The 12,911-nt window shown below is 51.9% G+C and overlaps 2 protein-coding genes across 2 annotated transcripts in view; both read left to right on the forward strand.

Annotated features, from left to right (window-relative positions):
• LOC143692686 (uncharacterized) overlaps window positions 1-12,911 on the forward strand; it is a 513,344-nt gene that overhangs the window by 196,933 nt on the left and 303,500 nt on the right. The gene's annotated exons all lie outside the window — the stretch shown is intronic.
• LOC143692767 (olfactory receptor 14J1-like) lies at window positions 8,613-9,545 on the forward strand. The gene has a single exon (XM_077173008.1). The coding sequence runs from the start codon at window positions 8,613-8,615 to the stop codon at window positions 9,543-9,545; it is 933 nt and encodes a 310-aa protein (XP_077029123.1).

The raw sequence follows: 12,911 nt of genomic DNA on the forward strand, positions 1-12,911 counted from the left end.
CTGGTGTCTGCCCCTGCACCACTGGGGCTCACTTGCTTCCTTCCTATGGAGGCCATTGTGACACTGCGGAGCATTGTGGAACCAAGGGTCCATTATGACACTGCAGGCCCTTGTGGAACCTGTTACACTGTAGGAACTTGTGGAGCCAAGGGGATCATTGTGACCCTGCAGGGTACCATGGATCCAAGGGGCCACTGTGACACTGTGGGGCCTCATGGAACCAAGGACATCACTGTGGCTCTGCTGGGCCGCATGGTCCCAAGGGGCCAGTGTGAAGCAGCAGGGCTTTGTGGAACCAAGAGGCCATTGCTGCATTTCAGGGCCTCGTGGAGCCAAAGGGCCGTTGTGATCCTGCAGGGCACTGTGGATCCATGGAGAGCATTGTGGCATTGCAAGGCCCCATGGAATCATGGAGACCATTGTGAACCTGCAGGGCCTCATGGAAGGAAGGGGCCATTGTGACACTATGGGAACTTGTGGAACCAAGGGAATCATTGTTGCACTACTGGGCCCCAATGGAACCAAGGGGCCATTGGACACAGCCAGGCTTCATGGAACCAATAGACCATTAGGACACTGTGGGGCCTTGTGGAACCATGGAGACCATTAAGATCCTTAAGGGCTTGTGTAACCAAGGGGCCATTATGACACCTGAGGGCACCATGGAAGCAAGAGAACCATTGTGACACTGCAAGGCCTCATGGAAGCAAGGGAACATGAAACAGGTGTGGCTGCCTTGGCCTCCCAGGGGTCACCTGACAGGTATGGCTGACCTTGGAATGTGGAAGGCCACTCCCATCTGCCCCTGAAACACTGGAGGCTCTGGGCTTTTCTTTTTATGGAAAAGAACTTTCCATTTTTTCCAGGCATCCATGGCTAAAATTAGGATTTCACCTCCAAATTTCTGTGTATGAAAGGATTCCTGCCAGACAAAAGCTGCCAGGACAGACAGGTCTGGCTGGTCTTTGACTCCTGAGTGCCAGAACTCACCTGTTTTGCAAACACTGGAAAGGGCTCTGTGCTTTTCTTTTTATGAAAAAAACCCCATCCCTCTTCTCCAGGCACAAATGTTTTAAATTAGGACTCCACATTCATAATTTCAAATATCCAAGGGCTGCTCCAAGCAAACCTGCCAGGACAGACAGGTCAGGCTTGCCTTGGCCTCTGGTGGCTGCCGTTCATCAGCTCCTGAAACATGGGGGCTCCATGGTTTCCTTCCTATGGAGACCAATGTGACACTTGGGAGCCTTGTGAAATGCAGGGGCCATTGTGACACTGCAGAGCACCATGGATCCAAGGGACCATTGTGACACTGTGGAGCCTCATGGAACCAAGGACATCATTGTGGCTCTGTTGGGCCACATGGTCCCAAGGGGCCAGAGCAAAGCAGCGGTGTGGGAGTTAGCCCAGCTGTGACTCAGAGTCAGCCAGATTTTACCCCAAAAATCTGGGCGTGAGTTTCAAGCCCTGGGAATCATTCGTTCAACTTAGGGTGAGTTTGAGAGTTCCCCAATAAGCCTTTAGTGTTGTTATGCTGAGTTGTCCAAGTTCTACTCCCCTATTGGTTACTTGTTTCCCTTATACGGAAACAAGTACTGTTCCAGAGTGTTCTAGCCCCAAGTGTCTATGTTCTTGCTTCCCCTTTGTCTCGGGTCTTAGGATCCTGCCCCTTGTACTGTGCTCAATTTCTCCATGTTTATTGTTTTTCACCCTGTTATTAAAGTTCTTTTTGGGCAACTCCATCGAACCCACTCCTTTTCATTTCCACCACCCTCGCACTGAAGTCAGGGAACCAGAGAGGTTTGTCACAGCCACCCTCATTGTGACCTTTGGCGCCCAAACAGGGACCATGACACTCAGGGCTCCCTGTGTCAGTCACGTCAGCTGGGGTTAGCTGATGGATAGGCCAGGGCTCCCTGGGATTTTGGATTGTGCCAGGCCCAGCAGATTCATTGTTGCTTCAAGGGACCACGCCCAGGATCGGCAGGGACAACAATGGTTTCACCTGCATAGGATTGCAGGTGGGTTTGGGGAAATGCAAGACATTTATTGCCCATTTTGCCACTGTGTTTTTACAACATGCACCCATGTTCCAGTATTGATTTGGGGTGTTCTGATGTCTGTTCCCCATAAGGCAGAGAAAGAGAAAACTGGGCAGCCAGATGTCCAAAGTAGAAAGGAGCATATATGGATGCTTTAATTCTCACAGATCATGACAAAGTATTTTCAAAGAATGAATTCAATTGAATGAAATCAATCATGAGGTGGATCATTAAAAATTTTCCAGACGCCTCTGCTGACGAAATCCATACCACTGACATTTTGGGACACACTGGGAGTTAAATTGTACAACCTTTCAATCAAAAGAGACCCAATTGCACCCCACACTCTCCCTGTCTTCCACACCATCCTTCACCAGCAAGCAGTGTGTTGAAAACTCAATCCGTTGGTCACTCCTAACCCAAGAGCTCCCCTCAAACCTGCCTTTCTCAGACCTTCCACGATGCTCCAAGATGGCAATGGCCACGCTGTCTTGGAGCATCATGCCCTGGAGACTCAAGATGGAAGGAGCCTGAATGTGGCTCGGGAGCCCGACCATCCTCCCTCCATCTTGGCTCCTCCACTTCCTTCTACCACAGCCTTCACTTCCGCCCTGAACGAACCTCCAGACTCCACCCCCACAACTGCGGGACACGCCCCCACTGTCAATCATTCCACCTTCACCCTGGGCCATGCCTCCAAAACTCCACCCCAGGAGTCCGCCATCCTCAATCAAGGCCCTTCCTCCCCAACACCTGACAAAATGGAAGCGCCCTCTGCCTCACCCTCCAGCAACAATATAACCCCATAATCACAGATATTAAGCCCAACTGTCACACTATTCCTAATCCAAATGTTTCTGCTCCAAGTTATTCTTCCTCCCCAGAAGACAGTTTGGACTCCCCAGAGCCACCTCGCCTCTCAGCCCCAGAAGATCCCTAGGAAAGGATCCAGAAAGAAGCAGTTAAGGAAGGAGACTGGTGAATAGTCTCAAAACTCCTCATTGCCCCCATTTGCTATGAAAGAAGGGGGCAGAATCCCAAGTGTCAGCCATTGGTTTACAGGGAAATCAAGGATCTGTGTAGGGCAGCTAAAGACCATAGGAAGGACTTACCTTGTTTTAATGGCCTAATGAGGGCCATGTTTACAGCACATGTCTTAACCCCCTATGATTTAAAATATATCATGACCATGTTGTTGTCACCTACAGAATACACCCTGTGGGAAGGGGGATGGAAGTGTTTACTAAATGAATTAATAGCAGACTATGCTGATAATGAGGCAAGGGTGGAATTGACAATCAACCATCTAGCTGGAGAAGGACAACACAGCCTGCCAGATGATCAAGCAGCAGGTATCCCCAGAAGAGCATTGGATGATATCAAAGAGATGGCTTTGAAAGCTTGAATCCAGGTATTGGATGGTACCATCCCCAGTTTGGACTATGTAAACATAAGACAAGAACCTGGAGAGCCCTACATGAAATTTATTGATCACCTTAAACAGGCACTAGAGAAGCCCTAGGGGCCATGCAATTCCCCTTTAAGGGGCCCCAGCAACATCTACAGGGCCCAAAAATATCTTTCCAGTGTGGTCAACAAGGACATTTTAGAGAAGATTGTCCCCAAGGAGGAGGAGCCTATCCGGTCCCTAATGGATAATCAACATTAAATTAGGTGGAATTTCTCAAAAGGTAACTACACCAAGCAGTCAAAAACTGCCATCGGAGTGCAAGGTGGTCTCAGGCTATGGCACAAATGTTCAAGCCAATGATGCCTACAATCGCTGAATTGTACACCCATTACAGATAATGTAGCCCTAAACTCCAGCACCTCATCTCCCATTTGCCAACCACCTTACCACCAGGGGCAAAATTGAAGTTGCTGAGTCTGGAATCTGTTGGTTTAACTGATTATTTTGCCCATGAAATATCGACAGGACAGCTGGGGCCCGAAGATCAGCCCTGTGAACTATTAATTTTAGTAAACTACCAATCAAGCACTGAAGGATTTTTTGTATTGCCATCCATACTATCAATGTCCTCACAATGAGAAATTACAGTGCTGGCCCTGTCTCCCAACCCACCTTGGTTTATACCCCAAGGACTAATAATTGCCCAAGCAGGATGCTGATGACACTTCACTAGGGATGTGATAAATCAAGATTGATCAAAAATCACCAGCACTCTGGAACTTAACAGTGAAAAGATTGTTTTGACAGGGCTTGTGGACATGGGAGCAGACGTGACAGGTATCTCACGTTCCAAGTGGGCTCCTAACTGGGCGTTTACAGCTACTGCAGGAATATTGTCCGAGATTGGAGGTGACAGTGACAGTCTCCAAAGTGCAGAACTTATTAACATCAAAGGACCTGAAGGCCAAATTGCCACAATGAGACCATTTGTGATAAAGGACCTTGGTGTATCCCGGATAAGAACATCAAGCCCTACCTGCAGCTACTGAGCAAGGATTCATCAAAGGAGCCCTCAAGTCTACCCCAAGTCAAAACCCACAGGACAGCGATCCTAACACCTGACAGACTAGACAATTTTCAGACCAGGCAATTCTTTCAAAGATGACACATGAAAAGTTTCTACTCACATTCCTCAGCCTGTTTGCAACAATGCTCCTCCTGAGTGGATAGGTAGTCCCACAGCCAGAGCACAGTGTATGGATAACTCTAGCAAAAGCCATGAAACAAGACACCCTGTGCCTGTCTGTCGCTAGCCCTGACGACCTCTTCTCCACCTGCCTGCTGGGGTTGCCTACAGATGTCTGGCCAATACCTGAGGGTGCCATCTGCAGTATGCCAGGGGACAATCCTGATGGCAAATAGAAGTGCAACCCTGTCGGTGCTTGGGACTACTGGACCCAGAAGCTCCTGCATGCACCACTAGAACTCAGGGGGTAGAAATTCTCAGCTCTGTAAAAATGGACTTTTGTGTAAGGTTTTATTACTGTCTGAGATGGGAAGAGGGTGAAAGACACAAAATTACAAGAAAAAAAGAAACTATCAGGAGAGATATCTCCCCATACCATCCCACTTACAAAAATTACACCTCTCCCATGATTTCTTGGTCCAGTAGCTACCCACTCAACTTGCTGCAGGGTGTGTTTCTTATTTGCAGGGATAGAGCATGGCCTGGTGTCCCTTCAGACATCAAAGGCAGACCTTGTAGCGTGGGGAGGCTTACCTTGCTGGCACCCAACACAAAAATGATTAATGGCCAGAGAAACAGAGCAAAAAGATCTACACACTACTTTGAATCTGATTGCAAAAATAATGTCATCTATTGGAGTCAAAACAAAAGAATAGCAGCCTCCATCTTACTACCTTGGGTGGCTGCAGCTAAAGCTTTAGGGCAATCAGACCATCCTGGGTGCCTGTTAAGTAAGCAAACCAATGCTGCCTCCCTCACACTGAGTGGCTGCTCTCAGACACAGAGACCATCAGACACGCCACCTTGCAGAACAGCGATAGAGTTTTTACTCTGGGCCCATGGGCATGGCTGTGTAGACTCTGAGGGCATGTGCTGCATGAACCTCTCCAGCCACAGCGAGTCAATCCACAAGAGCATTCAGGGACTGAAGGAAGGGTTCAAGAAGCTTCAAGTGGAAAACAAAGACTGGGTCAATAAACTTTTCCAAACATGGGGACTAAAGAGCTTGCACAAGGTCTGGCTAAAAGAGGGCTATAATTTCTCTAACTGGTTGTTGTTGTATTGTTAATTGTCCCATGTTTGTTTGGATGCTTTCAGAAAGTCATACAAAATTCTTTCAGTCCCATCTTTTTTATAAAACAGAAAGGGGGAAGATACCCAACACAGGCTCCTCAGGGACTCCTTGGAGAAGAGATTTGGAGGCCAGGATGGCACAAAAACCTCTCAGACACTCAGTGTGGGAAGGAAAATCCTTGAAAGTACCTAAAAGTATTCTTAAATCCATACAGTACCTTAAAAACGTTGAGTATCTCAAGGCATTAATGAGCCCCACTGAGTGTCAGAACAAAGCTCTCCAGGGACTCATTAAAGCCGATAATTGGGGCCATGATTGCACAAAGGTCTCACAGAGTCTGGATCAAAAGGGAAACACCAAGTACCTTCAAATAACTGAAGTACCCTGAAGTATTAATGAGCCCCACTGAGTGTTGTTACTGACAAAGCCTCTCCAGGGACTAATTACAGCAGATAATTGGAGGCCAGGATTGCACAAACCTCTCAGAGACTCCAAGGCAAAAGCCAAACCCAAAGTCCTTTGAAAAACCTGCAGTCCCTGCAGGGAGCATTCAGGAGCCCCCAGGGCCATTGCTGAGCAAGGCTCCCCAGGGACTCCTTGCAGCAGATCCTTGAGGCCACTGGGATGTGGGCTAGGGGGGGATGCTGAGGGCAGCACAAGGGGCTGACAGTGCCCAGCCTGGCTGGGGCTGTGCCAGGAGGCCCCAGCGCCTCAGGACAAGGTGTCTCCTCCCAGCCCTTGCTGGCACAGACCCTGCTGTGGCCCAGGGCACCAAGACTTGGCTTCTCTTTGTCCCCACCTGTCATCACTGCCTGCAGTTCTCTGCTCTGCCTGGGCCTGGAGACACTTGCTCAGTCGTGTCCCTCTCTGGGACCCATTAAAAGTCCAAGAAAGTTTGGAGTTGGATTCTGCCTTGGAGTTCTGGAGAGGTTTCTTCAGCTGCCTCTCAGGGACTGATGTCCAGGGCCTGAGCACAAAGCCCCAGAGGCTGATTAAAGTCCTTGTGCTGTGTTTGTGCTGCTGAGCTGGGCTGGGCTCCTGGCACAGAGGCAGCTCCTGCTCACCAAGAAGAGCTTCAAAAGCACATTTCTCTGGATGAGCAGCTCTTGTGCCAGCCCAGCAGGGCTGGGGCACTGCCTGCAGCCAGCGCGGGCACAGCCCAGAGGCACAGAGAGCTTCAATCAGTCAGGGCTGGGAAGGGGCTGAGAAGTGCCTGGGGCACAATCACTGCCAGCCCTTGGCACAGGAACCTCTGGCTGCAGGACAATGCAGCTGCAGCTCCTGGAGCCATCTCCTCAAGCTGGAACACCCCGATGTCTGCAGAGCCTGTGAGTACAACTCTGGGTATTTCTGGTGCAGGGGAGGTGAAATGCTCATGAATCTCTGACATGCTGTAGGATGCTGATCAGTCGTGGAATATTTCCAAGACAAGGATTTCATTAAAAATTAGGACATTTCCAAAGACTTTGTATTCAGTTTCCTAATATTGGAGCATGGCAGGGAGTGGGGGGATTATTATTAAAGATTAATTATGAATTATTAGTTATGATATTTTACAAGTGTCTAAGACATCTGAACTGTTCCTTTCAGTGATCAATAGGTTCACAGGAGATCCCTAATGTGCTTTCAGCCACTCTGCCCATGGACAGCAGCAGCATCACCTTTGCTGGAGCCATCAGGCTCACTCTGAGCTGTCCTTTCTCCAAGCTGCAAACAGAACCTGCCCCCAGCCAGTGCCCTGCAAACAGGCAGGGTTCTGTAGGGCCAAGGAGAGTGCACAGAGATTTGGGGTCTGTGAGTGCTGGCAGGGAGAGATCAGGCACAGGGAAACACCTGCAGGAGGAAAATCTGCAGGAAGCAGAGAGAAGATGAGGCAATGAGAGAAAACAAAGCCCAGCAATGCTGTGGCAGGGAGAGTTTAGAGATGCCCACAGGAGCCCCTGCAGTGCAGCCCCTCCCTCTGAACAAGCCCCCTCCCTCCTGTGCCCCAGCCAAGCCTCTGCCCTCAGGGCCGGGGCTCCAAGGCGTGCAGCCCCTCCTGTGCAGGCAGAGCTGCAGCAGAGCCGTGGGGCAGCTCTGCAGCCCCGGGCCCAGTTCCCTCTGCAGAGCACAGGGCTGGGAGCAGCTGCCCGGCCCTGGGGGCTCTGGCAGGGGGCACAGCTGGCTCAGGGTGATGCTGTCCCCAGGGCCCGGCTCTGGGCAATGCTGTCAGTGCAGCCAGGGAAGGAGCTGCATCTCCCACAATCCAATGCCATCAGAAGGACACTTGGAAGTCTCCCTGAGATTTCAGTCCAAGATGGGAGCTTCAATCCAGGGTGCAAACCTGTCCCAGAGCATCTCTGAGTTATGAGATTGATGGGGAAAGGCAGAGGTGTTGTGACACTGAAAATGCTGCTGGGTTGATGAAATGAGCAACGTGAGTCCTTGGCTACAAATGTGGAGCTGGGCTCTGGTGGATCCATTTGTTCTCAGGAGTACCTGGTGACATGTTAGGGGAAGCATGGCAAGGTGATCACCCTCCACCTGAGAAAGGTTAAAACCCAAAGAATCTCTGAACAGGTCCAAATAACAGGCCATCTCCGCTCCGTCTCCACTCATCATCTTGCCCCAGGGAAATCACTCTTCTCCCTGAGGGCAGCAGAAATGCTGAAGGTTTGATATCCCAAACTACCAGCAGAGACATGGGGGGAGCTTATAAAGAAAACCTCAGAACTCTGAAACACTAAAGACCATGTCTGTGTGTTACAGAGGAGGGTGTATGGGGAACGGCTTTGATTTTGGTTACCAGTATCTCATCTAAATCTTCTCTGTCCTTTCATCCATGTGCAGCCCCAGCAAATGTCCAACAGCAGCTCCATCAGGCACTTCCTGCTGCTGGCATTGGCAGACACGCGGCAGCTGCAGCTCCTGCACTTCTGCCTCTTGCTGGGCATCTCCCTGGCTGCCCTCCTGGGCAACGGCCTCATCATCAGCGCCGTAGCCTGCGGCCACCACCTGCACACGCCCATGTTCTTCTTCCTGCTCAACCTGGCCCTCGCTGACCTGGGCTCCATCTGCACCACTGTCCCCAAAGCCATGCACAATTCCCTCTGGGACACCAGCAACATCTCCTACACAGCATGTGCTGCTCAGCTCTTCTTCTATCTATTCTACCTCTTAGCAGAGTTTTCCCTCCTGACCATCATGTGCTACGACCGCTATGTGTCCATCTGCAAACCCCTGCACTACGGGACCCTCCTGGGCAGCAGAGCTTGTGCCCACATGGCAGCAGCTGCCTGGGCCAGTGCCTTTCTCAATGCTCTCATGCACACGGCCAATACATTTTCCCTGCCCCTGTGCCATGGCAATGCCCTGGGCCAGTTCTTCTGTGAAATCCCACAGATCCTCAAACTCTCCTGCTCCAAATCCCACCTCAAGGAACTTGGGCTCATTGCAGTTAGTGTCTGTTTAGCATTTGGCTGTTTTGTGTTCATTGTTTTCTCCTATGTGCAGATCTTCAGGGCTGTGCTGAGGATCCCCTCTGAGCAGGGACGGCACAAAGCATTTTCCACCTGCCTCCCTCACCTGGCTGTGGTTTCCCTGTACCTCAGCACTGGCACATTTGCTCACCTGAAGCCCCCCTCCATGTCCTCCCCATCCCTGGATCTGATGGTATCAGTTCTGTACTCGGTGGTGCCTCCAGCCCTGAACCCCCTCATCTACAGCCTGAGGAACCAGGAGCTCAAGGCTGCAGTGTGGACACTGATGACTGCATGCTTTCAGAAACATTAAACTGCTGGCCAGTTTATGTAAACCACTTGTAATAAAAGTTATCTTTGATACTTCTTGTTGGTTCCACAGTGGAGGTTCTTTTTCTTTGTTTTACTTTTTTCAATATCGTCCACACATAAATGTCATTGTTTGTGCCATTTCTCATTTTGTTTCTCTCCAACTTCCCTTGGCCACAGACTGTGTCAATGAGGGGCTGCAGTCTCAATGGCTTTAAAGGAACTAAAGAATGTCCCAGCAGAGTTTTCTGCAGAGATGCCCTTGTGTTGCCTTCTCCGGAGCTGCAGCAGCAATGTCTGTGTGCAGAGCTGGGGCAGATCAGTGCTGGCCCAGCAGCTGTGCCCAGCAGCAGCAGCAGCAGCAGCACTTGGTGTTGCCAGTGCTGCTGCCGTGGCCCTGCCCTGCTGCCCTGGTGGCCCTGGTGTTGCTGCAGGGCCTGAGTGCTCTCGGGGCCGGGCACAGCCCTGGGGGTGGCAGTGCCGGGGCTGCAGCAGGGACAGGCCATGGGCACTGCTGGGGCAGCGCTGATGCCTCAGGCCAGGCCCTGGGGGCTCCAGGCTCCTTGCCCAGGCTCTCTCAAGAACACGGCCAGGCCAATGCTCAGCACAGAAACCCCCGTCAGCAGCCCCAGGCTGGCCGTGGGCAGGCTGGGGGCAAACAGCATGGCTGGGGCTCTGCAAGGGCCCTGGGCCAGACGGGAAGGAGCAGCAGAGCAGGGGCTGATCCATGCCCAGTGCGCTGCACAGCCCAGGGCAGCATCCCAGAGCATCCTCATGCAGCTGCCAACAACATCCCCCCTCTGCAGCCCTGGCCTCTCCCCCAGCTCACACAGGTGCCCCATCCTTGCAGGCACAGACACGGCAGCACTGCCTCAGCAGCCCCTGTTTGCATTGCACACAGCAGGGCCAGCACCCCCATGCTGTTGCTGTGGGGACATGAGCCTGAGGGAGCACAAATGCCATCAGCCCCTGGGGCCAGCAAGGCCTGCGGGACACCAGGGAAACCACTCAGCTTTGTCCTGGCCTCTGCACTCAGCCAGAAAGTTTGTTCCCATCAGCTGGGAGTTTCCTGTGCCACTGCAGACGCTGTTGCTCAGAGCCAGGGCTGCCTGGCAGCCACCCCCAAACTGCCCTGAGCATTTCCTTGGCTTCACCTTTGCTTTCTTTCCTCTTCCTGCTACAAATTTCTCCCTAATGCCCACCCCAAAGGGTTTAGAACTGGACACAGCATTTGAGGTGCTGCCCAACCAGTGCTGAGCACAGGGGAAGAATCCCTGCCCTGCTCCTCCTGGCCACACCATTCCTGATCCATGCCAGGAGCCATTGGCCTTCTTGGCCACCTGGGCTCACTGCTGCCTCATGTCCAGCCTGCTGTCCATCAGTCCCTGCAGGTCCCTTTCTGCCTGGCTGCTCTCCAGCCACTCTGTCCCCAGCCTGTAGAGCTGCAGGGGTTGTTGTGGCCAAAGTGCAGGGCCCAGCACTTGGACTTGTTAAACCTCACCTTGTTGGATTTGGGCCCTGGATCCAGCCTGTCCAGGGCCCTGTGCAGAGCCCTCCTACCCTCCAGCAGATCCACACTCCCAGACAACTTGGTGTCACCACGGTTTCATGAGGCCCCAGAGTGTCCCAAAGGTCCCCATGATTCCATGAGGCCTCCCAGTGTAACAATGTCCCTTTGGTCCCATGGGACCCCTTGGTGTCACAAAGTCCCTTGGATCCTTGGGCCCTGCAATGTCACAATGGCGCTGTGGTCCCCCAAGGCCCTGCAGTGTCACAATGGATCCTTGGTTCCATGAGGTCTGGCAGTGCAGCGATGCTCTCCTTGGTTCCACAGTGTCACAATGGCCTCTTGGTCCCAAGGGTCACCACTGTGTCAAACATGTTTCCTTCATTCCAGGAGTCCCTGAGGAGCAGCCCTGGCCCCTTGGTTCCATGGGGCCCTGCAGTGTCACAATGGCCCCATCATGACACCAGGTCCTGCTCTGTCACAATGCTCTGCATGGTTCCACAAGGCCCTGCAGGGTCACAGTGGCCTCTGTGGTTCCAGCAGGACCCAGACTGTCACCATGGACTCCTTGCTTCCATTCAGCCCCACAGTGTCACCATGGCCCCTTGGCTCTGTGCTGCCATGTCGTACACAGTGTCACCATGGTCTTCTCAGTGCCAGCAGGCCCCGCAGTGTCACAATGGCCCCTTGCTTCCCCAGGGCCCTGCAGGGTCACAATCATCAGAGAATCAGCCAGGCTGGAAAAGACCTTGGAGAGCATCAAGTCCAGCCTGGGACCCATCACCACCTTGTCACCCAGGCCATGGCACTGAGTGCCACATCCAGTCTTTCCTTAAACACCTCCAGGGATGGTGACTCACCCACCTCCCTGGGCAGCCCATTCCAATGCCCAATCACCCTTTGTTTGAAGAATATTTCCTAATGTCCAGCTGAAACTTCTCCTGGTGCAGCTGAAGGCTGTGTCCTCTTGTCCTTCGAGTGTTCCCTGGGCAGAGAATCCGACCCCCACCTGGGTGCACCCTCCTGTCAGGGAGTTGTAGAGAGTGATGAGGTCTCCCCTCAGCCTCCTCTTCTCCAGGATAAACAATACCAGCTCCCTCAGCCACTACTCCTCACAGGACTTGTGCTTCAGACCCCTCCCCAGCCTTGTTGCCCATCTCTGGACACGCTCCAGCCCCTCCATGTCCTTCCTAAATTGGGGACCCAGAACTGGACACAGCACTTGAGGTGCTGCAGAACCAATGCCAAGCACAGGGTAAGAATCCCTACCCTGCCCCTGCTGGCCACACCATTCCTGATCCATAGGAGTGCCCAGGGGTTGGATGAGGGAAATGGTGGGGAGGGAGTGGGGACAAAGTGTGATTGATTGTCAGCCATGAAGGGTTTTGATTTTTTTTTGATATCTGTTCAGACTGGATTATGAGGTGCTTGAGATCAATATCAATTGGACATTGCTCATACCAATCTTCAAATAGGAAAAGAAAACTTAACATGACAAAACACTTCTCTCTGCATTGTTTTCAAGACAGTGTATTCACTAAGAATACACTTCTGAAATTTGTCTAATTATTCCCAGAATAAATAAAAACATAGAATATTCCCTGTGGCTTTTGTTGTTCTGGAGTTTTTGCACAAATATTTATGAGCTTTCCTCACTGAATTCCTGAACTGAAGAGCTCAAGAAAGAAGAGGCCTCTGGAGTAGTAAAACTCATCAGTGAAATCCAAGTGGCTGAGGATCCATGCCCATGAGAGCAGCAATGAACAGAAATGGGCACAGCTTTCTGGCTGCTGCCCCAGCTTTGGCATGGGCCCTGGGCCTGGAGCAGGAGCAGCTCTTGAGGGCCCCAAGGCCGGGGCTCTT

This window comes from Agelaius phoeniceus (assembly GCF_051311805.1).
Source record: "Agelaius phoeniceus isolate bAgePho1 chromosome W unlocalized genomic scaffold, bAgePho1.hap1 SUPER_W_unloc_2, whole genome shotgun sequence".
NCBI lineage: Eukaryota > Metazoa > Chordata > Aves > Passeriformes > Icteridae > Agelaius > Agelaius phoeniceus.

What these genes read in the sequence shown, in the direction of transcription:
- LOC143692767 (XM_077173008.1), top strand. Translation starts at nt 8,613, where the DNA reads ATGTCCAACAGCAGCTCCATCAGGCACTTCCTGCTGCTGGCATTGGCA.